The sequence below is a fragment of the Esox lucius genome, chromosome 18 (assembly GCF_011004845.1).
Source record: "Esox lucius isolate fEsoLuc1 chromosome 18, fEsoLuc1.pri, whole genome shotgun sequence".
In the NCBI taxonomy this organism is placed as follows: domain Eukaryota; kingdom Metazoa; phylum Chordata; class Actinopteri; order Esociformes; family Esocidae; genus Esox; species Esox lucius.
This window is the reverse complement of record NC_047586.1, coordinates 1,039,846-1,066,400: the sequence shown is the minus strand read 5'-3', so window position 1 is coordinate 1,066,400 and position 26,555 is coordinate 1,039,846. Positions and strand designations below refer to the sequence as shown.

Genomic DNA, 26,555 nt, shown 5'->3' with positions numbered 1-26,555 from the left:
CCAGATTAGCCAGAAGAGGCGCGTTCAGGAGAGAAGTGGCCAGAAGAGGCGCGGTCAGGAGAGGCCTCCCAGAGAGGGAGGAGTAGGGATTCAGCACTACCACATCCTTCTATCCTCTGGGCGCTTGGTACTCGCAGTGTGCGGACTGAGGATTTGCTGTCGCGTGGCACTTTTGGGATTGTATGGCTGAAGCCTTCGGCTGATCTGGATGATCATTCGGCCTTCAGTTCTTTCAGCTTCTCAAGCACTTGGTTTGGAATCGGCATTATGATTCTTCAAAGTGTAAGTGTGGTTAATTGTATTGCTTAGGGAATAAAACATTTTTTTTCTACCAAAGTGAATTAGACACTGATGACAAAGCAAAATGTTCTCACAGAGAGAATCACTGGATCTGTAGGTCGAGTGTGCAAACTCATAGGTCATCTACGTGACACAAAGGCAGGTTAACTACCTTGTTTGTATGCAAATTCTTCAACAAAGATAGGCACGCTGGTTTGCACCTTGTGCAAACACTTAGTTCTATAAATCTGTCTAAGACTACCCAAGTTGCAGCCAAACCGTGGTCACCAAATATTGAGTGAAAGGACTTGTATTAGGGGCTTAAATTCAGATATTAGTCCAGTAAAAACAGGTATCTTGTTGTTGCTATCAGAAGAATGCATTTAGAAAAAGCAATTTGAAAAGGACAAGCATTTTATTTGTGCAACAACCTCTGGGAAATAATTAGAAATGATCACTCGTTATAATTATAAACCTGTTAAGCAATGAGTTCCCATCCGATTCCTTTTGATGTTGACCATCTATAATCTCTGCTGGTCAACACAGCCATAAAGAATACAACAATAAGCGTCATACTGCGCTGTGTAGCTCTGTAAACCAAGATCTAATGAACACTCCATCCCTGCTTGGGCTCTTCGTTCAACCACTTCTGGACTCTTGCCCCCCCCCTGGGACAGTTTTTGATCCACACAGTCAAAACTCTTCACTGTCCTGGCGCCTCAATGGGGAACCAGCTTTTCTTGGAGGCTAGTATAGCAGTCTCCACCTACCTTAAGAAATTCCTGAAAACTCACCGTTTTACAGAGTACTTAAAATAGTTCCACTTCCTGTCTGTTGTCTTTAGGCAACGTTTCATGTGTTATGTTTATTGGCATTTCTTTCCGGCACTGACCTTTGACGATGACTAATTCATTGATTAAAATGCACTTACTACTGAACTGTGTTGCACAAAGCTCTTTTAGAATGTTTGCACTTGTTGTAAGTCCCTCTGGACAGGAGCCTCTGCTAATTGACAAACATTTTAAAATATAAATTGAATGTTGTATGTTCTTTCGGTATGTTTTATGGTTTCCTTCTGGATGTTGTATGTTCTTTCTGGATGTTATATTTTCTTTCTGGATGTTGCATGTTCTCTCTGGATGTTGTATGATCTTTCACAATGTTATATGTTCTTTCTGGATGTTGTGTGCTCTTTCTAGATATTGTCTTTTCTTTCTGGATGTAGTATGTTCTTTGTGGATGTTGCATGTTCTCTCTGGATGTTGTATGATCTTTCACAATGTTATATGTTCGTTCTGAATGTTGTACGTTATATATAATGTGTTTGGACTACAAGACCCAGCATACCTCTAGTTGTGGATTAACTTACCACACAACACTGCAGCAGAACTCACCGGATATGTGGAAGTGCCATTGTTTGAGGAAACCTGTGTCAGTATTTGTTAACGGTGTGAATGTGGAGATACTGTTAATCAGATCAGGAAAAGCCATTTTGTGACAGTCATTTGTAATGAGGTCAGTGATTACAGTGGAGAGGGGGCTTTAGGTGAAGGTGAAGGAGGTGACTCCGGTCTCAATGACAGGAGCTTCCCTCATCATGGACACACAGGAGATGTGAGCAGCGACTGTCTGGATAGTGAGAAAGAATTAAGGAAAAAAGAGGGTGGTGCCCCTTGCAGTGACCCTGGCACAATTCACAGGGTTATAGCTCCTAATGAACACTCCATTCCCCTTCAGACTAATGGACAAGGTTTGTTTTCTGTTTGTTTTGGTATATAGTTGCGGTTGCACTACTGCATTACTTCTGCAGTTTAGAATCATTATACATTAAACTTTGAACCTGTTTAAACCTGCAATGTTCTCTAAGTTCTAGAAGTTACTCCTCAAGGCAATTGGTGATTTTTTTGGCATATAATCAGGATTTAATTATTTTCATTGAATATCACATTAACCCAGATTTTCACTAACAAAAATGAATTTGTACTATCCTATATGGGGGTCAGTGGTGTTACCAGTGTGTTCCAGTTGTGTTATGCAGTGTCCTAGTCCTATATGATGGTCAGTGGTGTTACCAGTGTGTTCCAGTTGTGTTATGCAGTGTCCTAGTCCTATATGATGGTCAGTGGTGTTACCAGTGTGTGCCAGTTGTGGTATGCAGTGTCTTATATGATGGTCAGCAGTGTTACCAATGTGTGCCAGTTGTGTTATGCAGTGTCCTATATGATGGTCATCAGTGTTACCGGTTGCTTGCTGATTATCGATGTTAGGGACTTATTTGAAGGACAGGTTCACATTCTCTGTGGTGTGATGCTCTGGGCTCGCTAGGCCTAAGCTCTTTATTTAAAGTCAAATTAAGCATTCCTCTACTGCCCTGTCCCCACCCCTTTCTCTCCATGTCTCACCTGCGTAATATTGGTTCACACTGCCACACATGTGCCTTCTGTGAAACAATATTTACACCAAATGATCCCACCAAAATGTTTTCATCATGTTAATTCCAATCACAGTCCTTACATCCTGGTCAACCATTTAAGTTTGAGGTCTCATAGAAGGGACTTTTTCTGATTTCTTCTTGATTTGTTTTGTAGTATCAATGTATTCCAGGGAATCTATAGTTTTCAGAATTTACAATATAGCATCATGCAACCCTTTACCTTCAGCTCTGTGTCCTGTGAAGGAGCTATTTGTCCCTCTATACAAGGCTGTATGTGTTATGTTGTGTCTTGGAACAGCAGTTATTCTGTACACATGACAGTGAATCTCACTGCTTCAAGACAATCTAAAGGCCTGTTTAAGTTTGTATAGCCTGGATTTAGTCCTATGTTATCACATAATCCTGTTAACATATCTTTTGAAATAATTTTCAATCAAAAGGATGTATTTTCAACAACTTTTAAACCAAATAATGCTAATTTTCAACTTCTTTTTGGTAAGGTTTCTGTCCATAATGTTGTCAGACCTTACTGACCTTCTTCTCCTTCTTCCAGTGCCAGGTGAGTGGGAGGAGCACACCAAGCAGCATAACCATCACCTGCCTACTTGCTTTCCTTGGCTAAGACAGCCGAAAGGCAGGGTAGCAACAAAGAAGTAACAGTCATCTGACAGAAAGTCAGAAGTGAACAAAGATGTCTTACCACAAGCGCGTCTTCCAGTGCTTTGACGCAATCTTGGACGACGGCAGCCATCCTTTGCATCCTTTTGGGCTGACATCTGCCCCTGCCCCCCCACCCGGCCGATCCTCGCATGGTGGGGTTGGCTCCCATCAGGAGGCCCTGGAGGGACGGGGATGCCACCTATGCGCCCAGGCCACAGAGGCCAGACAGGAGGCCCAGAGAGAAGCCTCAGCCTGGTACATCCCTCCGCTTCACCATCAGCTGCCCCAGCAGCCTGGTCACCGCCGGCCGGTCCGGTTTCAGGAGGTCCCTGATGACACCCCTGGCCACCACCACCATCACCACCACCGCCACCTCCTCAACCGGCATAACAAGAAGGTGGTGCTGGTGAAGAACAGCGACCCCTCTGTTCGGAGGACGATTGTTCTTCATCGCAAGACCCTCCGCAGCCTGGGTTTTTTTTTGGACGAGCTGTCAGACTTCATGCAGTACCACATCAGGAAGCTCTACACCCTGGAGGGACGCAAGGTGAGGCCAGGGACTGCTTGCTGCAGATACCCCACACACACGACCCCACTGACCACAAACCACTGACCACATTCCACTGACCAGTGACCACTGACCAGATCCCACTGACCACATTCCACTGACCAGAGACCACTGACCAGACCCCAATGACCAAATTCCATCAACCAGACCCCACTGACCACATTCCAATGACCAGAGACCACTGACCACATTCAACTGACCAGACCCCACTGACCAAAAACCACTGACCACATTCCACTGACCACTGACCAGACCCCACCGACCACATTCCACTGACCAGAGACCACTGACCACATTCCACTGGCCAGATCTCACTGACCTCATTCCACTGACCAGAGACCAATGACCAGATTCCACTGACCAGACCCAACTGACCAGACCCCACTGACCAAAGACCACTGACTGTCTAGTCATATTTTATTAACAGGGCTGAATATCACATGGAGAAATGTATCAAAAGACATAGTAACCAAGATCTAAAATGAATGCCCTGTGAATGTTTCTGCAGTTATCGCCAGAAGTAATAGGTATAGACCAAGACAAAGCTCGGGGACACTATGAAAACTTGAGAGGTTTTCTTTGGTATTTTTCCAGTGACCTGAGAGGACTGGAAAGATGAGAGTGAAAGAGAGGCCTCTAGTGGCAGAAATTATCATTACCGTATCATTACCAAGTGCCACTCAAAATAAACCCTGATTTTATGCTGACATTCTATTTTCATGTTTGGAACCCAAATGCATTGATTACAATACGCTCACCACAACGATTATTTTAAGGCTACCGCTGTAAAGAGAAAATCTACTGCTGATAATGTTCAGCCTCAACACTGGAGGATAGCCAGGAGGATAACACCACTAGGAAATAAAAAAATGTATGACTTGTATGATATGTTAATGCCTTATTAAAGCACAAGTAAAAAATTTAGCAGCAATGACATTTCTTTTTGAGAGCCAAAGTTTAAAGCCAGTCCAGGCATTTCCTTTCTGTTGGAACAGCACTCTGATGGCTTTCCTGTCCTCCCTGGCCCTCCTCTCCTAACCCTGCTCTTCTGGCCCTCCTCTCTCCTCTCTTGGCCCTCCTCTCCTAACCCTGCTCTTCTGGCCCTCCTCTTCCCTCTCCTGGCACTCCTTTCATGGTCCTCCACTCCTTTCTTACACCTCCTCTTCTGGCCTACTTTCTCCTCTCCTAGCTCTCCTCTCATGGTCCTCTTTTCCTGGCCCTCCTCACCTGGCACTCCTCTCTTTGCCCTCCTCTCCTGGCCCTCCACTCCTTGCCCCCCTCTCCCAGCCCTCCTCTCTTTGCCCTACACTCCTGGTCCTCCACTCCTGGCCCTCCTTTCCTGGCACTCCTCTCCTGGCCCTCCTCTCCTAGTGCTCCTCTCCTGCCTGTCCTGTCCCTCCTTTCCTGGCACTCCTCTCTTTGCCCTCCTCTCCTAGCGCTCCTCTTGTACAACTATCTTCTCTCTCCACTGGCATTGAGCAACTCTCTTCTCCCTCCACTGCCCTTGTACATCTCTCTTATTCTTTCTCTTTAGGAACATGTACATCTCTCTTCACTCTCTAAATAACCAGCTCTGGTCTTTGCTACTTTTCTTTAGGATCTCTTAGTGGTGCTGAAATTTACTATTCCTTAGAACCAGTACCACTGAAATCAAAGGGTAGAAAGGCCTCAGCAGTAGGATAGTGACATGATCCATTTCAAAGTTAAAAGTCTTGTTGGTAATGTAAAAAAATTAATTTTAATATAATATTTCCCTTGATTAGCCTTATATAATTTCTTCAACATTGGCATCTTTTTTTTCATTCAAATAACAAATAAATTTGTATTTTTATATCATGTAAGATTGCTGTGAATGTAATCATATTTTTTTTCTATTCAACATTCAGTTTTTGCTTATAGTGCATTTTTCAACTGTAAAAACTCCACTGGCAGTTGAAACAGATAAATGGCTCAGTCCTCGGTCACACGAAGCCCAGGTGAAGATAATTAATAGCAGCTGCTTTGGAGGATGGTTTCTGAAAGAATCCTGGATCAAACAGCCTGTGTATCTCAACACTGGCCTGCTTCTAGTCTTTCAAAATAGCTCAGTTTTGACCAAGATTAATAGCTACTCAGGATGGCTAAAACATCCATACAGTCTAAATATATAAGGGGGAATGTCTTGATTACTTTCCTAAATAACAACACACCAGGATAGGCTATAAGACGGCTATCATAATGTTGACTCTCACTAGAATCCACAAAGCATGACAATAATGTCATATTAGATGTCTTTTTTGTGTTAAGATGTTGTACATTGTTCAGGTAACAAATGTAGAAATCACAGTAACAGGTAATCAGAGTCATTTAGCAAACTCAACAAATTAAGAATGGTGTAAACTCAGGAAAATTAGATAACACCAGAGATACATTTTGGTGAGAGATTTGTAAATTGCAAATTAAGCAATTACTTTAGTTGAAATCCAATGAGTGGGTAATATGGAGATTTCCAGCTGAACTCAGTGCTTCACAAACAGTTGTGCATACAGGGTGTGTATTAATCAATAAGTTATTATGCTATCTGTAATGGATTACAGTGAACGTGTCTGATTCCCAAATTATGCCCTATACTCTACACAATGCACTGCTTTTGACCAGGACACATGATGATGTTGTCTGAAGCAGTGCACTGTGTGGTAATAGGATGCTTTTTGGGACACCACCTCTGTCTGGTGAGGCTTTCCCCTCATCCAGCAAACTCCACACACTGCTGAGTCTTGCAACAGAGAACGAAAACAAACTATTCTTATTGGATGAATCCGAGTAATTCCTCACACTTTTACTTATTTCTTCCCAGTTTGCGGCCAAATGACCCCCACACCCCTGTGTTCTCTTTTCTCTTGTAGTTCCTTCCTGCTTTTCCCCAATTTGCCGACTCCCATGGCAGCTGAACAATTCCTGGGACACTCTCTAGTCTAGAGTTGCCAAAAAATCTGGTAAATTTTCCCTCCAAAAAAGATCGAGATTCTCAAAATCAGTAGAGGACATGCAGGAGCTCTAAAATTCTACAACCAAAATTTCTGGATTTAAATGGATTTTGAGGGAACAGAATACATGATCACCTCAGGTTTTGATACCTAGGACCAGGAGATTATCTTTGGTTAGGTGGATAATCTGGTTAGTAGTCAGCCAGGCTGAGCCTCCTTCACACCGCCATGCGGCAGGCTGGGGTCTGGTTGCATCACTAACACGCCTGTGTCACTGGTTAAAAATAGGAAAAGCACTGGCACTTCTAAGGTTAAAGGTGTATGGGAGTAAGAAACACAGGCAGGCCTTACTTGCTTGTTGAACTTGTCTTTTACTAACCCATTATATCGGCCTCACTGCCTTCATCAGGGCTTCACTGAAGTGGCTTACCTCAGTTCAATATGTAACAGATACTGTATCTTTACGGTTATGTAGCAGGACAGAAACATAGTTTAAAGTTGCTATTTCTTTTGGATATTTCATATAATTTGAGGTAAAAAATGCTTTTCTAGTTGTTCAGAGCACTTTAGTGCTCCGCCTAAAATACAGTGTTAGTGTTAGCATAATAGCATTATTTGCTATATTTGACTTCTTCTCATGGAAGTCCTCTGTTTTAATAATATGCCTTGAAGGAGCCATCTGGAATTGCAACATAAATTTTAAACATTTAAATGTATATATTTCTGCATATACCTTAAAAATGTCTCATTGGCTAAGTTTAACTGTTGAACCCAAGTAGTACCTGGCAATTCTGTTTTCTTACACAATTTCTAAAGGATGTACATTTAAACCAGTCAGTCCTTGCATCCATGTCCATGAATGTCTTAGTGGTTACATTTCTAAAACCCCACCCTTCAACATTCTACAGAAACAGGGGCTGGGAGACTACGGATTCTTACTTGCTCTCAATGTCTGTGTGGGAAAATTTAAATGACAGATGTTTATGTTTCCTGAACTCATTAACATCTTTGTGTTGCTCATGGCTTCAATCCACATCCGGTGTTACATGTACTTAATTTCTGTTTATCACAAGTCAGGCTTAACACTGTCCTTTAACACTTTGTCTTCAAGTCAGGTTTTAACACTGTCCTTTAACACTTTGTCTTCAAGTCAGGTTTTAACATTGTCCTTTAACACTTTGTATTATTCAGGTCAGGCTTAACACTGTCCTTTAACAATTAGTCTTCAAGTCAGGCTTAACACTGTCCTTTAACACTTTGTCTTCAAATCAGCTTTTAACACTGTCCTTTAACACGTTGTATTATTCAGGTCAGGCTAAACACTGTGCTTTAACACTTTGTCTTCAAGTCAGGCTTAACACTGTCCTTTAACACTTTGTCTTCAAATCAGGTTTTAACACTGTCCTTTAACACTGTCTTCAAGTCAGATTTTAACTTTATGTCCCCATTATGTATGCTTGACACTGTATACTGTGGGGCTTTGAGATTTGTTACAAACTCTAAATATGTCACCCATCACTGTACCCTATATGCGAGAGTGGGCTGGCCATCACTAGCTCTACATAAACTATCCAATATTTACAAAGACATTCTTGGAAAGCTCATAGTCTATTTATGCTCTTAAATTGTCCAACAGACTAATGAGAAATATTGCTTGTGATCTCATAACTGTATTTTGTTGACGGTTCTTAGAACTAAAGTAGTAGTGCTGTGCACCTTCCCCCTGGAATGAGCTACAAAAGATTTTAAAACTAAATTGTTTAGTGACTATGATTGATTTTATGACCAAAATCAAAACCATGATAGATATCGAAATGGGTTGCTGTAAATGTTTTGAATCTTGATCTTAATTGGAACAATGGTAATTTATGTTTATTTTGTTATTTTATTTACTATAACTTGTGCTGCTATTTTTGGCCAGGTCCATCTTGAAAAGGAGCTTTTTAATCTCTAATAAAGGATAAATACAAAATATATTGGGTAATTAGCTAGATATGACCACTGAACCACCTAGACAACGTACAATCTACAACCCCATGACCAACATACCAAATGTTGAAATTAAGACTTTTTCTTTTTGGACTGTAGGCAGGCCAGTTTAGCACCCAGACTATTTTACTATGGAGCCATGCTGTTGTAATACCTACATAATGTAGTTTGGCATTATCTTGCTGAAATAAGCAAGGCCTTCCATTAAAAATATGTTGTCTGGATGGCAGCATATGTTGCTCCAAAACCTATATATATTGTTCAGCATTAATGGTGCTTTCACAGATGTGCAAGTCACCCATGCCATTTTCATTAATACACCCCCATACCATCACGGATGCTGGCTTTTGAACTGTGCGCTGATTACAAGTCAGATGGTCCCTCTCCTCTTTAGTCCGGAGCGTCCATTATTCCTAAAAATACATTCAAATTTTGATTTGTCTGACCACAGGACAAAACAGTCCATCGTCAATGAGTTTGGACCCAAAGAATGTAGCAGCGTTTCTGGATGTTTTTTATATATATTCTTTGGGGTTACATCTTTGAATGGGTTTTAGCTTGATTTGTGGATGCATTGACACACTGTGTACACAGGCATTGGTTTTCTGAAGTGTTTCTGAGGCCATGCAGTGATTTATCTGTCTTTAATATAGTGCCTCCCGAGGGCCCAAAGATCACAGCCATTCAATATTGGTTTTTGGCTGTGCGTACAGAGATTTCTCCAGATTCTCTGAATATTTTAATGATATTACCATTGATTATGAGATTCCTAAACTCTTTGCAATTTTATGTTTAATTGTTGCACTATACTTACAGAGTGGTGAACCCCTCCTCATCCCCACGTCTGACAGACCCATCCTCTCTGGGATGCTCTTTTCATACCCAATCATTTTACTGACCTTTTGCCAATTGACCTAATTAGTTTTAGATGTTCCACCAGTTTTTTCTTTAGCATTACACAACTATTCCAGTGTTTTGTTGCCCCTATCCCAGCTTTTTTGAAACGTGTTGCTGGCATCAAATTCAAAGTGAGCATCTATTTTTCAATAAATAATAAAATGTTTGTTTCAACATTTTGATATATTTCCTGTTTCTTTAAAAGCATCTTTGCATTCTGTTTTTATTTTCATTTTACACAGCGTCCCAACATTTTTGTTGACAGGGTTATACATAAAATCCTCTGTAAGTATTGGGATATGAAGCCATTAGTATTTATTATTTTGGTTATATACTCGAAAAGTTTGTATTTGAAATCAAACAATTACCAGGATTTTACAGTATAGTAAGTTTAAGTTTTTATTTGAAAGTACTTACATTCATAGAGTATCTGTATGTTATGGTAATGCATTTCAAAATGCTTCACCATCACAACAATAAAGATTGTACTGAATTTGTTCTTCTGATAAACATAGTTATTTCACGCACTCAACATAACATTATGCTGTACTGTTTTTCACCCTTCTCTCAACCTGCTCCCATATGATTCAGATCGACAGTGTTCAAGGTCTTCTTCAGTGCCCCAGTGTGTTGATCTGTGTGGGTCGTGAGCCCTCCCACCCTGTCCTGCTGGAGAACTTCCGGAAGAACACCGACGACCGACTTCCACGTCTGAGTTCAAAGTCGCTTGGGCGCTCCAGCGTGGCCAGTAAAGGACAAGAGAGTAAGATGGATTGGATGCATACAACAAAAACATTTAACTTACTTTATACTATCTATTTTAAAGCTACTGTTTAAAAGAGAACCTTTCAACCACTTACCATTTCAGCATTAGGGATAAAAATCCAATGTTAAAAACGTGACAGGATTTTGGCCACTGGCTGTTAATGTAGTGATTTCATGCCGAAAAGGGTACCCCGAGAACTTTGCACGATCTCAGGTGATGATTTATGTCCTATGTTATAAAAACCATTACCTTTAAATTGGAAATATCATGGCTAACTGTGTTACATTATGAAAGTGGTTCTACTTATATCCACATATAAACAACTTTATACATATCCAGACCACAGTGGGAGGTTTAATTAATTATTTTGTTAATCAAAGTAGTCCGATATTGGATCTTTAATGTTAATTCATTTTATTTGTGCATTATGTACAAATGTTTGACTTACTTTGGATTTGTGTAATGATTGCTAAAATGTACGTGTTTGAAACTGACAAACAGTTAAACAAACAGAAAACCTTGGATAGCTGTTATAATGCTTACTAAGGAGGCCAAACCATTCCTTAAAGGAAAATTACTTGTTTTGAAAAATAATGTCCAGCATGGATATTAATATATTTTTCAATCTTCAAAAACACATTTAGTCATATTGAAATGTAATTACATAAACCGGGCCAAGTTTAAATGCCTTTATGCTTAGTTTTCTTTAAAAGCCGAATGGATTGTTTAATTTCTTCTATCCTTTTCCACAGGCAGCTTGGGACTTGAAACAAAACCAAGTGTAATTCATCCAAGATCTGGATCCAGCAATCGATCAACCAGGCACTCCATATCATCAGACAAATCACTCCCACCGATCAAATCTACATCACCAGCACAAGTGGACCCATTCCCTCATTCAAGTGAAGGACTGAAGGAGGACGACATTGAAAAAAGGGTACTAGTCAACAAAGATGGCAGCCTATCAATGGAAATGAAGGTGCGTTTCAGACTCCTGAATGATGAGACATTACACTGGTCCACACAAATAAAGAAGTCAGTGGGAATGGCCAACGAAAGCCAAGGATACCAGGACAAATGCTATGTTCAGCAGAGCAGCCTAGAAAGCTCAGAGCGTGAGTCCCTCTCATCTGGCGAGGCTGACGATGCATACATCACCAAGCTGCATCAGAAACATCTAGAGGACCCTCACTGTCAGCAGTGCTGTGGCCACTGCCAGGAGTATGATATCTGGAAGACCCGTATTTCCGGGGGACAGGGGACTGTCCAACATGTAACGACCTCCAGCTCCAGCGCCTCCTCACGTGTCATTATCCAAAAAAAGGGTTCAGTGGAGACCATGTCTAGTGAGGAGATCACAGAGCATGTGGTGGAAAAAACGTCTTGCTTCCAGGTTGAAGGAGGTGGCGACACCACGGTGGAGTACTGCACAATTAGCCGTGGCTGCAGCAGGAGCGAGGTGTGCTCAACATCGTCCACCAAGTGTAAAAATGAAGCCTCCACCATGGGCAAGAGCGCGAGCATTGACCCAAACCAGTCATCAGACAACGACGAAGCTCTGGCTGATAGCACATCCTCAGTTCCCTCCAAGGAGTCTCAGAGCGAGATCAGTGTCAAGGTCATGGATGCAGATGAAGAGGAGCGGCCTGCGTCGACTGTTAGTCTTTCCTCTCAGATCCTTGCGTCGCTCAGGGAAGATCAGGACGATGAAGATGATGACCTTCCACCAAGTGCTTCAAGAGCCTGCATATGTTCACAGAATAGTAATGCAGAGGAGGAAGAGTCCACCAGAAGTGCTGTTTTGTGTGCAGAAACAACACCTATGCAACATCTATCCCCCAGACCTCAGAGTAGTAGGGCGTCCCCTGTGGGCTCCAACAAGTCCAAGAAGTCAGTCAAGGCTTTGTCTTCGAAACCAGCAGATGGACCAGATGACCAAGCATCAAGCAAGTCTGAATGCAAAGCTGCTGATGAAGCAGTGGATGCAACCGAAGCTGATGGCGGTATTGCTGAAGCTACAGTAGAAGAGGATGGACAAGAAGCAAACCCTTCAGAGGATACAACACCCAAAGACATAGAAACAGAGGAGAGGGCCTTGAGCTCACTGTCTGCCAAATCAAATGTCTCTACCAGGTCCAGGACGTCCAAAGTTGGGGTTTCAAGAGTTCAAGAGCAAAAGGGAGAGAGATCATCAAGTGCCATGTCAGTCAAATCTAATGCCTCAGCAAAGTCAAGATCGTCCAATGTTTTAGCTCTAGAATTGGAAGTGCAAGAACATGAGACAGACAAAAGACCCTCAAGTGCCATGTCAGTTAAATCAAATGCCTCATCAAGAGCAAAGTCTAAAATGTCAGAAGTGGCAGCTGAAGAAAACCTTACACCAAAAGAAGATTATGTAAGAGCATCAAGTGCTTTGTCTGTTAAATCTAATGCCTCAAGGATCACCAACATTTCTGTTGTTCCTGCTGAAGTAAATGCTGAAGATGAATTGAATGATGCTGAGGAGAGATCACCTAGTGCTATGTCTGCTACGTCCAATGTGTCTACAATATCAAACAAGTCTGAGGTTTCTGAACTTTGCATGGATGAAACTGAGAGGGCCTACAGTGCTATGTCTACCAAGTACAATATGTCGGAGAGACATAAGAAATATGACATTTCTGATGATCCTGGTGCAGAAGTTCTTACTGAAGAAAATGCAGACAATCCAGGCGAAACTGAAGAAAGAGCACCAAGTGCTATGTCTGCTAAGTCAACTAAGTCGGATGTTTCTGCAAATTCAAATAAGTCCAAGACTTCTGAACTATGCCCTGGAGAAGAACTTAGAGGAGTGAGTGCATTGTCTGGTAAGTCTGCTATTTCTGCAAGATGCAAGAAATCCAAAGTTATTCCTGCTGCAGACAATGCAGAAGTAGAACAAACCGAAGTGAGAGCACAAACCCCTTTCTCTGTCAAATCAAACACATCAAGGAAATCAAAAACTTCAAAAGTGCCAGCAGAGGACACACCTGGAGATGAAAGAAACAAAGCTGCTGCTAAAGGGAATTTAGAAGAAACTTTAGAAAAAATGGAAGATAGAGCACTCAGTGCTATGTCTACTAAGTCAGTCGAGTCCAATATTTCTGGAATATCAAATAAGTCTAATGTTGATATACTTTGTGTTGATGAACCTGAGAGATCAACCAGTGCTATGTCTGCTAAATCAAAAGCATCTGATGTTCCTATTGAAGACAATGCAGAAGATATCGTAGAGGAAATTGAAGTAAGAGCACCTAGCACCACGTCTGCCAACTCACCTAAGTCTAATGGGTCTGAAAGATTAAAGAAAACCAAAGCTTCTCGGCTTTGCATTGAAGAAACTGAGAGATCGTCCAGTGCTATGTCTTCTAAATATAATTGTTCTGCAAGAAACAAAAAATACAATGTTTCTGATGAAAAGGAGAATGGAACTGAAAAGAGAGCAGTTAGTTCTATGTCTGCTAAATCAAATGCTTCAGTTAAATCAAGGAAATCTGAAGCTGCTGAGGAAGAAATTGAAGTGGGAACTGAGGAAAACTATGAAGCGGAAATAGAAGAATCTGAATGTCTAGCTAAAATGTCCACAGATGCTGAAGAACATCAACCTGCCATTCTGACTGAAGAAATAGCAAAAGCTGAGAATGAAAAAATGGATGCTCCCGATGAAGAACCTGCAGAAGTTGAGGAAAAAAGAAATTATGCTCCAGATCTAGAAACAACTGAAGATCCAGCTACAGAAGCCACGAAACAACAAACTGACATTATGGTAGAAGAAACCCCAAAAGTTGATTTAGAAGAATCTGAAGTTTCTGCTGATGAAACCATTGAAGCTACAGTTGACAATACTGAAGTTAATGCTGGAGAAAATGCAGAAGAAGTACAAACAGAAGTTAAATTTGACACCGAAGACAGAGCATTGAGTGCTATGTCTGATAAGTCCAATGTTTCTGCAAGATCAAGTAAATCAAATATTTCTGTAAGATCAAACAAATCTAAAGCTTCTCCAATTCCTCCTGAGGGAAATGGAAACAAGGAGATGGAAGGTGCCGGAGGGAGACCACCAAGTACTCTGTCTACTAAGTCAGCTAAGTCTAATATTTCTACAAAATCAAAGAGGTCCAAGGTTTCTCCACTTTGTCCTGAAGAACAAATTGAAGAGAGAGCACCCAGTGCATTGTCTGGTAGGTCTGCTGTTTCGGCAAGATGCAAAATACATAAGAAATCAGCTCCAGCTAAAATAAATTCAGAAAAAGAAGCAGGAGAAACTGAAGAGAGGTCAACTAGCGCCATGTCTGCCAAGTCTGTGATGGTGGCTGATAAAACCACTGAGCCTGAGGAAGAAAAAGAAGATCGAGCTCCAAGTGCTATGTCAGCTATGTCCAATATCTCTGTCAGATCAACAAAATCCAAGATATCTGTAGCTTCTGCTGAAGAAACTACTAAAGATGTTCTGGATGAAAAAAGTACAGTAGAGACCAATGAAAACAAAAACAGTGAGGAGAGAACAATCAGTGCGAAGTCCAATGTTTCTGGACAGTCAGCAAAGTCTAAAGCTGCTGACATTTCTCCTGTGGAAAATGAAGACAAGGACTTGGAAGAAGTTGAAGACAGAGCATCTAGTGCCATGTCAACTATCTCAGTTAAGTCACATTTTTCGACAAGATCAAAGAAGTCAAACATTTCTGAATTTTGTGTTGAAGAACCTCAGAGAACTTCAAGCTCTATGTCTGCTAAGTCCAATGTTTCTGCAAGATCTATAAAATTGAAATCTTCTGGTGTTTCAGCTGAGGAAAATGCAGAGGAGGATGTAGAGGAAACTGAGGCAAGAGCATTTAGTACTGTGTCTGAGAAGTCTGAAGTTCCTGCTGAAGAAACTGCTCAACCTGAAGGGGAAATAGCTTCAGCCGATGATAACACTCTAGATGATGAGAGAACCCCAAGTGCTATGTCTGCTATGTCCAATGCTTCTGTGAGATCCAGGAAATGCAATGCATCTGAAGTTCCTGCTGAGGAAAATGAAGGAGACAAAGGAGGGGAAATGGAGGTGAGAACCCCCAGTTCTATCTTAACTAAGTCCAACATTTCTGAAAGATCAAAAAAATCTAAAGATTTAGATGTCCCTGCTGAGGAAAAGGAAGTAGAAGAAAGTGCTCAAACAGAGGATGAAACAGAGGAAAGGGCTATAAGCGCTATGTCTGGTACATCAGCTATGTCCAGTGTTTCAAGAAGATCCACAAATTCCCAAAGTTCTAATACTCATGCAGAGGAAACTGTTAAAGAAGTACTGGCTGAAGAAAATATAGAAGAGACCAATGAAAAAAAAGACAATGAGGAGAGGCCAATCAGTGTTATCTCTGCTAGGTCCAAAGTTTCTGTAAGATCAGTGAAGTCTAAAGCTGCTGACATTTCTCCTGTGGAAAATAAAGACTTAATAAAGGACTTGGAAGTTGAAGAGAGAGTACCTAGTGCCATGTCAACTATATCAGTTAAGTCAAATTTTTCGACAAGATCAAAGAAGTCAAACATTTCTGAACTTTGTGTTGAAGAACCTCAGAGAGCCCCAAGTGCTATGTCTGCAAAGTCAGCCAAGTCCAATGCTTCAGTGAGATCAACAAACTCTAAGGTTTCTGGTGTTTCAGATGAGGACAATGCAGAGGGGGAAGTAGAGGAAACATATATTACTGTGTCAGATAAGTCGGAGGTTCCAGATGAAGAAACTGATGAAACTGAAGGGGAAAGGTCTCCTGATGATAACACTCCAGCTGAAAAGAGAACTCCCAGTGCTATGTCGGCTATGTCCAATGATTCTGTTAGATCCAAGACATCCAAAACATCTGAAATTCCTGATGAGGACGGTGAAGGAGACAAATCAGAGGAAATGGAGGAGAGGACCCCCAGCGCTATGTCAGCTAAGTCCAACATTTCTACAAGATCAAAAAAATCTAAAGCTTCAGATGTCGTTGTTGAAGACAAGGAGGTAGAGGAAACTGCTCAAACAGAGGATAGAATGGAGGAAAGGGCTAAAAGCGCTATGTCTGGTACATCTACTAAGTCCAATGTTTCAGCAAGATCCAGAAAGTCTAACATTTCTGCAAAATCAGTAAAGTCTAATGCTTTGAAAGTTCATTCTGTGGATAATGGAGATGAGGAATTTGGAGAAATTTCTGAGAGAGCACCAAGCGCTTTGTGTGCCAAATCAAATATCTCTCCAAGATCAAAGAAGTCCAAGTTTTCAGAACTTTGCATTGAAGAACCTGAGAGATCATCCAGCGCTATGTCTGCTAAGTACAATATTTCAGCAAAAAACAAGAAATATGACATGTCAGTTGATCCCACAACAGATGAAAATCAAACTGAGGAAAGAGCAACTGGTGTTATGTCAGCCACGTCTAATGCAAAATGTAGAAAATCTAAAGCTCCTGAAGTTTCTTCTGAAGAAAGCAGTGAAAATATTGCAGTGGAAAGAGAGGGAAGAGCACTGAGCCCTATATCAATGAGGTCAGCTAAGTCTAATATATCTGCAGGGTCCAGACAGTCAAATGTATGTGAAGTAACTGCTGAAGAAGAAAATCATACAGAACAGAGATCAACCAGTGCTCTGTCAGCTAAGTCCTTTGTTCCTGCTGAACTTGAGGATGAATCAGAAGAACGAGCTCTCAGTGCTATGTCAGTAAAGTCTAATGTCTCTGCAAAATCAAAGAAATCTAAAGCTTCTAAAGCTCCTTCTGAGGAAACAGCTGAAGAAGTTGAGGCAGAAGAAAATTCTGATTATACGGTTGGAGAAACTGAAGTTCCAGCTGAGGAAAATGCAAAAGAGGAAGAAGAAAATGAAGAGAGGACAAACAGCACCATATCAGTTAAATCAAATACTTCAACAAGGTCTAGGAAATCCAATGTCTCAGAAGTAGCAATTGAAAAAACTGCTGGACCTGTAGACCAAGGCAAGAGTTCTCCTGCTGAAGAGAAGATGAAAGAGAGAGCACCCAGTGTGATGTCAGAAGAAAATGGTGAAGAGGAAAATGAGGAAACTGTGAAAGCACCTAGTTCTATATCACCTAAGTCAAATATCTCTGCAGGATCCAAGAAGTCAACTAAGTCAAAGTACTCAGCTAAAGAAGCGTCCGAACAAGAACACTTGTCAGGGGAAGCTCCTCCTGAAGAGAAGGCAGCAGAAGAAAATGAGCAAACTGAAGAAAGAGCACTGAGCTCTATGTCTGCCAAATCAAATATATCTGCAAGATCAAAAAAATCTAAAGTTTCAGTTATTGATCCTGACCATGAAGCAGAGGAAAAGGCAACCAGCAATGTATCTGCAAGATCCAAGAAGTCCAACATTACTGAAGTTCCTGCTGCAAAGCAAGTAGCAGAACATCTTGAGAAAGCACCAAGCCCTGTATCCACTAAGTCTGCAAGATCAGGTAGGACCGATGCATCAGACAAATCCAAATGCATGTACTGTAAATCCAAACCAAAAGATAGCATAACAGCTGAAGTCACTGAACGACCGAGAAGCAATATGTCCAATGTATCTTCCCACCTGCAGGTGAAAGGACAGAAGGACAAAAACAATTTGGATGATGCAATAAGCGATAAAGAAAGTGATATTTCGTTGAAGACCAACAGATCAAAGAAGACTCCCATTAAAATAGACACTCCTAGGCCTAACTCTACTGCATCAGAGAGTCGACTCACTCCTCCACCAGATGGCCCACCAACTCCAAGACAAATCAAAAAACCTGTAATTTTACTTGGTGGCTCAAGTGACAGTAATAAGTCACATGCAGCAAATCAATTGAAGGAGAAGGCTAACATCTCAGGCAATGAAAACAGCCCTTTGCAAGCCACAGACAGGAACGTCAATGACAACAAAAGTGATAAAAGTGGAAAGTGTAAACACAGGAAAGTCACATCATCACGCAGCTCTTCCCGACAGCTTCTGGAAGGAGATGTCACTGAGCTGGTTCCCTCCAATCTACCCAACTCCTCTCCCACAGAGGTTGTGAATGAGTGGCTTAAGAAAATACCGTCGGACAGTGCAATGTACACCATTGGAGATGAATTTAGTGACAGAGGACATTCACCAGAAGAAATGTCACAAATGGAAAAACGGACCAAGAACATTGATAGCAGTCCTGAGTGTGAGACTCAGACCAGAAAGGAAGAGACTGAAAACACAGTGTCAAACCACACTACTGAGACGCCACCAGAGACACCACCACAGAAGCCACCAGAGGAAACTAACCCCTGCACCATTCCACACGATGACGCATCAAAGAGCTTTCACTCCTCGGTGCAGGTGATGAAAGTTCTGTTGAGTCCTAAGCTTGACAGATGTAACAGCTTACCTGAGGTTTCCCCAGTGTATGGGCGTAAACTGAGCACGTCGGCCAGAGGTCTCCTGGATTGCCTCGCAAAGTTGCAGTTGATAGATTTTGATCCTAATGAAGCAGACAACAAGGAAGCGAGGTACAGGGAGCTAATGAACATTCTGCAGTCACTCTGGTTGTGTGACCCTGCAAAGAATCAAAAGCAAGAGCAAACCCGCTGCGATCAACACTCTGTGGATGGTGACACCAAAGCAAGGTCTTCCTCTGGGGTGGATGTCAGCAGTGGCTCAACAGGCTCAGGCAAGAGTTCAGGGGGTGTGGCTCAGGCACCGAATGTAGAGGGAGGAGCATTGGTAAAGGTTAAAGAATTTGACGAAACCACAGAGCAGCAAGAATGCCCAGTCCCGATGTCTGATCCAGCCACTCTTAGTGTTGCAGGTCAGTTCCAATGGACCACAGAAGAAGGGGGACAAGGAAGAGGAGGAATAGCAGTGGAGGAAGAGAAACAAAAAGACGAAGATGTCCCAGCTTCAGATGATACTATTCGAAATGAAAGTCCAAGAGAGATTCCAGAGACACCCCCATCTTCCAACAAGAGCTCAGACCCTCGAGAGGACACAAGCTCTGGCTCTCCTCCTTCTGTCCAAAGACCACAACTAACGAAAAAGGTATCCCTTGATCCTGATCCTATTTGGGTCTTACATTTACTGAACAAACTAGAGAAGCAGTTTATGACACATTACGTTGATGCCATGGCTGAGTTCAAGGTACGCTGGAACTTGGACAACAATGAACAGCTCGATGCCATGATAGCTGAACTAAAAGATGATGTGCAAAATAGGATAAAATTAAGCATTGACAGGGAACTGCGGAAGATCCATGGTCGGGCTGGAAGACCTCGACCGCCCAAAGAAGCCTTGTCACGAGAATCGACCGCACAAACAGAAACAAAGCGGAGGAGATTAAGGGTAATGCGCAATCAATCTATTGATAACCAAGATGATAAAAGCAATGATGCTACAGGCACTTCTTTCAGTGATCAACGGAGTGATGATGAGTATTGCCCTTGTGAAACATGTGTAAAAAAGAAATTGGAATTGGGCCCACTGCTTCCTGCAGAAGTCTTGCATACTGCTCCAGTTATGGTGGCTTTTGATTTGAAGTCAATTCTTCAGTTGAAAAGGGACCCTTCCCCAAAGACAGGTGGCACTGAAACTATTCATGAAGCCAGAGTAGTAAAAACTGGTGTTTTACATGGTTGTGATCTGAAGTCAGTTCATCAGCTAGAAAAGGAGATTCCTCCAAACATACAAAAAACCGATGATATAAATGACACCAAAGGTCTTGATGAAGCCAAAGCAGCAAAGAATCTAGTGGAAAATGTTATCAATGGGGCTAAGAAGGTGGTTAAGGGATCTTCAAAATTGAAAGAACTCGATGATGAAATGGGTAATGGAGCTGACATTGCAGAAGTTAAGAAAGAAGTACAAGAGACAGCTAAAGATGAAGCAGAAGGAGAGGAGGAAGCTGAATCAGAAATAGCAGAAGCTGAGACAGTGGAACAAACTGCTGAAGCAGAGGAAGCATTAGTTCACAAGGCAGCTTTTAATAAAGTAGTTGAAGAGGAGGAAGCTAAAACAAATAAAGCTGAAGCAGAAAAAGCTAAGGAAACTGCAGAAATAGGGGATTCAGCTGATGATAACACAGCAGCAGAGGAAGATTCTGAAGAAGAAACTGTAGACCCTACTGAGGATGCTGAAACAACAGCTGAAGATGAAATTACTGGAAAGGAAACAGCTAAGGTAGTGGCAGATAAAGAGGGAAAAGAAGATGAAGCCACAGAAGAAGAAAAATATGAAGCAGATATTTTGAATACAGCAAGATCAACAGCTGGAGAAAAGGTGACAATTGAAGCTGAGACAACTGACGTTGAAACTGCAGAGACAGCTGAGGATGAAGCAGGCGATGAAGATACTTCTGAAGTAAAGGTAGCAGAAGAGGAGACTTCCGAAGCTGAAATAGAAGAAGCAGAAACAGCGGAAGCAGAAACAGCAGAGGATGAATCGGAAGTAGACAGATCTTTTGAGGCAGCTGATTTTGAAATGTCAGAGGAGCATGAAGCTAGAGGTGAAACTGCAGGAGAAGAAGAGTCAGCTGAAGCAGAGACAGCTGAAAAATATACTACAGGAGAAGAGGAAGCTGAAATTGACACATCAGCTGCAGAAGAGACAGCTGAAGACGAAGCAGTAGAGGAAGAAGTTGCTGATGCTGAGAAACCTAAAGCTGACAAAGTAGTAGGGGTCAAGGAGTTTGATGATGCAGAAGTTGCCAGAGAAGACCATACTGCTGGTGACAAGAAAGAGGAGACTGCAGAAGATAATGCAGATATAGAGGCAGAGGAGACCAATGGCAAGGAAAGCACTGAAGCAGAATCTCCAGAAGAAGAGGAGAGTGTTGAAGCTGAAACTGAAGGTAATGAAACAGCAGAATTAGAAAGTTCCAAAGCAGATTCTGCTGAAGATGAAACTGCCAGAGAAGATGATACTATTGGAGTGGTAAGTGTTGAGGCTGATACAGAAGGTGAAGAGGAGACTGCTGAAGCTGAGGCAGTTGAAGAGGAATCAGGAGAGGAGGAAGCTGAGGCAGAGACTACTGCAGAAGAAGCAGAGACAATAGCAGAGGATGATGCAGAAGCTGAAATGACTGATGAGGAGACCTCTGGAGTAGAGGCAGTTGAAGAGGAAGTGGAGAATGCTGAAGCTGAGGCAGTAGAGTCAGATACTGTTGTTGTGACACCAGGGGAAGAGGATGGTGAATCTGAAACAGGAGTAGAGGCAGCTGAGGCTGAGGCAGCTGAGGCTGAATCAGGAGAGGAGGAAGCTGAGGCAGAGACTACTGCAGAAGAAGCAGAGACAATAGCAGAGGATGATGCAGAAGCTGAAATGGCTGATGAGGAGACCTCTGGAGTAGAGGCAGTTGAAGAGGAAGTGGAGAAAGCTGAAGCTGAGGCAATAGAGTCAGACACTGTTGTTGTGACACCAGGGGAAGAGGATGGTGAATCTGAAACAACTGGAGACAATATTGCAGGAGCAGAGGAGGCTGCAGAAACAGCTGATTCAGAAGATTTTGAAGAAGCAGAAGGAACAACTGAAACATTTGAGAATGGCAAAGGCATAGAACAATGTGAAGAGATTGCTGAAGAAGAGGAAGCAGATCAAGACAAAGCTGGAGAGAAGAATGCTAAAGCAGAGACGGCAGAAGATGAAAGTCCAGGAGAAGAAGAGTCAGCTGAAAATGAAAGCGGCAGAGAGGAGGGGAATGCTAAAGCAGAGACGGCAGAAGATGAAAGTCCAGGAGAAGAAGAGTCAGCTGAAAATGAAAGCGGCAGAGAGGAGGAGAATGCTAAAGCAGAGACGGCAGAAGATGAAAGTCCAGGAGAAGAAGAGTCAGCTGAAAATGAAAGCGGCAGAGAGGAGGAGAATGCTAAAGCAGAGACGGCAGAAGATGAAACTCCAGGAGAAGACGAGTCAGCTGAAAATGAAAGCGGCAGAGAGGAGGAGAATGCTAAAGCAGAGACAGCAGAAGATGAAAGTCCAGGAGAAGAAGAATCAGCTGAAAATGAAAGTGGCAGAGAGGAGGAAAATGTTAAAGCAGAGACGGCAGAAGATGAGTCTGCCAAAAATGAAACAACTGCCAATGAATCAGCTGATGTTGAAACAACCAGTGATGAGTCTGCACCAGCTGATGATAAAATGGCAAGAGAAGATGAGGAGAGTGTAGATGAAACAGCTGAAAGAGAAGAACAGACAGCTGGAGATGAAACGGGAGATGAGGAAACTGAAAATGCAGAAAAAGTGTTAGCAGTAGCTGAAACATTAGCCAAACAAGGGACTGCCAAAGCAGAGGACAAAGAATTACAAACAAAGGGAGCTAAGGAGCCTCAAATAGATGAGGAAAAAGAGACAGCAGATGAGTCAAACGTGGATGGGGAAACAACAGATCAAGACATTGCAGATGCGGGAGTCACAGAAGAAACAGAGACAAGTAAAATAAACGAAGGGGCCATTGCAAATGGAAGCCATGACCAAGCTGATGATGTCATTGAGGGGTTTGAAAAAGAAGAAGCGGAAACCACGGAAGGCATTGACACAGCCAATGAAGAGGATCCCTGCGAGGACTTTGGGTACTCGGCTGATGGAGGGGATGAAGCTGAGGATGAGTCTGAGCTGGAAGTGTCAGCAGATGAGGGAGAACAATCAAAGGTGCCTGCTATCAGGAAAGACAATGTTGAAGAAACTGTTGAAGAAACTCCAGTGACCTCATTCGATGCCTTGGCTAGAGCTGAGTACTCAGAAGATGGAGCCTATGCTGATGTTGAAGATTCAGATACAGAAGTCAACAATGATGAGGACAGTGAGAATCCTGTTGAGGAGACACCTGTTAACGAGTTCAAGGGAGAAGTTGAAAAAACAAAGGAGGAAGGTGGGGGGGAGATTGAGGATGAGCAGGAAGTTGAAGAGACTCCAGTTGAGGAGCTAAAGGAAGAAGATGTGGAGCAGAAGAAGGAAGTTGATGAGGAGCAGGAAGGCGAACAAGCAGTAAACAAAGCCACTGACGAGGAGGAGCAGCAAAATGGGGAGAAAGAAGAGAAAGGGATGGAGCAGGAGGAGACTGAAGCTATGGAGGAGCAGGTGGAGACTGAAGCTATGGAGGAGCTGGAGGAGACTGAAGCTATGGAGGAGCAGGAGGAATTTGAGGAAGAGAAGGAGCAAGTGGAGGAAGTTGAAAATAAGTCCACTCCTGAGGAAGCCCCAGATGATAAGACTAATGCAGACATCACAGGCAAAGATCAAGCTAAACACAACCGAGATGGCCATGAACTTTCTGGGTCATGTGAAGCGAGCCTACATAGCCAGCCTACCAAGTCTTCCATAGAATCCCAACCAGGTTCACTGGACGAAGTTCTGGATGAAGCATCAGACAGAGAGTCCAAAAGTGAAAAGAACCCACAGATAGAATTGAGACACCACCTGACTTTGAGGAGCAACCAGATGTACCCTACAGACACAGAGGATGAGAGCAGAGTGTCAGAGGTCACAGAGGCAGCCAAGAAGGTCCTTGAGCAACACATAATTTCCACAAATAAGATGAAGTCTCCTGCAAGATCTGCCAAGTCCAGCAAGGCCAAAAAAAGTAACATTGATCTGGATTTCTGAGAACTGACACTTCAAAGATCAAGTACTTAAACTGCCACTTATCAAAGATCAAACTGCCACTTGTCAAAGATCAAGTAATAAATAGTGATCCATCCCTTAACTTAATATCGATCAATCACTTTATTAAATTATGATAAAAGCACTTTATTTCAGTATTTCTACTGTGATTGCACATCCCAGGGCACAGGAAAGGTATGTACAAATTGAAACTTGAACTATGCAATGTAATGAATTACTTGACTAAATGTTATAGTCACATAACGAAAACTATATATATATTTACCTTTACCTTTAATATATATATATATTTACCTTTCTGGAATAATATTCATTTTTATTGTTAATTTTTACAACCTATGTTTGTGGTAGTGCAATAATGATCTCCAACTATAATGCATATAGTTAATAATTATTTAAATAAACATTTGTATATTCTACTCAGCTATAAGCCTTAGCCCTGAGGAGCTACAATGAACTGCAATTGGAGCAGTAGTTACATATAATGTACAATACTGTATAAAACATGAATGTAAACTTGAATGTAAAGAATATCCCAAGCACAATTAATGCATATTTTGTCAGTATTTTAGGATGATATATGTACATTGTTAGTGGACAGTGTTGACTTTAAACAACTGTCAGGAAGGTGGAAGCTATATATTCCAAGTGTATGTGAGTATGTATGAAAGAGGACTTAGAATGTGTGTGTGTTTTTGACTATAAGCAATTGAGCTAAATCAATTACTTTTATTTCAATCAGATCGCTTCGGCTTTGAATAATCATCATGTTTTTGAAATAATATTTATTTTTTCTAGAATAATACTTTTTTGACTGTCAATTTATTAATAGCTTAGTATATCAGTATATCAACTACAGCACTAACACACTTGTCAGGAAAACATTTTATTTAATTCCCTTTATTTATTCCATGTCACAAAAACTACATTCCAGTTTATCTAACTATTCATCTAGCCTAATGAGATCCACTTAAAATGATTCCTTCCGATCCTTGTTATAATGGTCTGTTAACTGTGAGTAAACATATAATAAATTATTTCAGATATTCAAACGATGATGGGGAATCACAATTTACAGAATGTATGGATGTCATTGATAAAATAAAAGATAATTAAGAAAAATAATTGTTCCTTTTTTTTTCTTTGTGCATTCATTTCTTTTTAAATGTTTCCCCTACTGACGGTATTTGAAGAAAGCTGGCAGCAACCCACCGGACAAATAAATACATTAACACACTACAAAACATTCAATCTATCACTGCCATTCATGACACAATGAGTATTGCGTCCTGAGAAACATTAAAGATGAAAAACTGGAGCCTATTAACAGCACCACCTAGCACATCAATCAATCTTTGTAGACGCATCGCATTAGAAGTCCGCTGGTAGTTATAATGTCACTGGTTCTGGTCATCATAGACTGATGAGTGGTCAAATGGGGGTCAAAGCCAATCAGTAGCTTCTACAACAGACATTACTCATAGCATGTAAAGCTGTGCAGCGCAGCTCTAAGTCAAGCCAGCATCCTGCAGTACCGAACTCAATGCAGCACAGAGTTTCAGCAATGCAAAGACATTGACGGGCCAAGTTGTGACAAGCCAAATCAAATAAAACATCTAAATAAATCGAATGTGTTTGCTGCTTCATTAGGAACGAATGTGAACTGACTGTAAAACATTTAGTCATTAAGATGAACAATTCAATAAAATACAATATTCAATACAAACTAATATAATCATTGCCAACAGAGGGCTAATCTTTCATCAACAGGCTTATAGTGTATTTACTGTTCACCTTTATTCACTTTTACTGTATAAATGTACTGCAATTTCTAGATATTTTTATTCCAGAACTAGGCCTCATCTGTGTCTGCGAAAACTGCAGTCACTCTTTAAATGTGACATATTCATTCTCAGTGTTAATGACCAGTGTCCTCTTACAGGACTCAGTTGTAGTTAATAGCTTGCCCATCCATTCACTGCAGGTTGGTGGATGAGTGTGGAAAGCTTTTCATCCGTTGAGACTTCCTTCTAGGCCTGTAGTGAGCCACAGGCAAGGTGCCCCATTGGGCAAAGCTGATGGATGTGCCTCTCGCTGAGCAATCCCATTGGTCCCTACCTGAGGGGATGTGATGGAAATAATTGGTGTCACTCTGATCGACCAAGAGCCATGGAGCACAAACATGCACTCACACTCAAATCGACCCATGGCGCTGAGGTGGAGGGACGAAAAACAGCTGAGAAAACATTTATCCAGTGGTCAGTGAGTCCGGTCTCTGGTCAACCTTTCCTGTGGTGGAAGGTTGAAAGACCTGCTCTATTAGATTAGATGTTTGACATTAAAAACCCACTGCCCCATTCTTAGCTGTTCAACTGTCATATTGCTCTGGGAAACATCTGGGCCTCATTCTCAGACAC

General features: G+C 41.7%; 1 protein-coding gene across 2 annotated transcripts; it reads left to right on the top strand.

Moving 5' to 3' along the window:
• Positions 1 to 72: 72 nt before the first annotated feature.
• LOC105018026 (RP1 like 1) lies at positions 73 to 25,401 on the top strand. Of its 2 annotated transcripts, XM_034287937.1 has the most exons (5): positions 73 to 282; positions 3,267 to 3,920; positions 10,385 to 10,556; positions 11,312 to 22,165; positions 22,247 to 25,401. In XM_034287937.1, exons 2-5 carry the CDS (start codon positions 3,405 to 3,407, stop codon positions 24,118 to 24,120), a joined length of 13,416 nt encoding a protein of 4,471 aa, XP_034143828.1. In that variant the 5' UTR covers positions 73 to 282; positions 3,267 to 3,404; the 3' UTR covers positions 24,121 to 25,401. The 2 variants fall into 2 exon arrangements, with proteins under 2 accessions (XP_034143828.1, XP_034143827.1); XM_034287936.1 differs by having other exon boundaries at positions 74 to 282; positions 11,312 to 25,401.
• Positions 25,402 to 26,555: the final 1,154 nt, after the last annotated feature.

Coding starts and splice junctions, on each gene's coding strand:
- LOC105018026 (XM_034287936.1), top strand. CDS start 3,405: ATGTCTTACCACAAGCGCGTCTTCCAGTGCTTTGACGCAATCTTGGAC. Junction 3,921..10,384: donor ACACCCTGGAGGGACGCAAG/GTGAGGCCAGGG, acceptor CATATGATTCAG/ATCGACAGTGTTCAAGGTCT. Junction 10,557..11,311: donor GGCCAGTAAAGGACAAGAGA/GTAAGATGGATT, acceptor CCTTTTCCACAG/GCAGCTTGGGACTTGAAACA.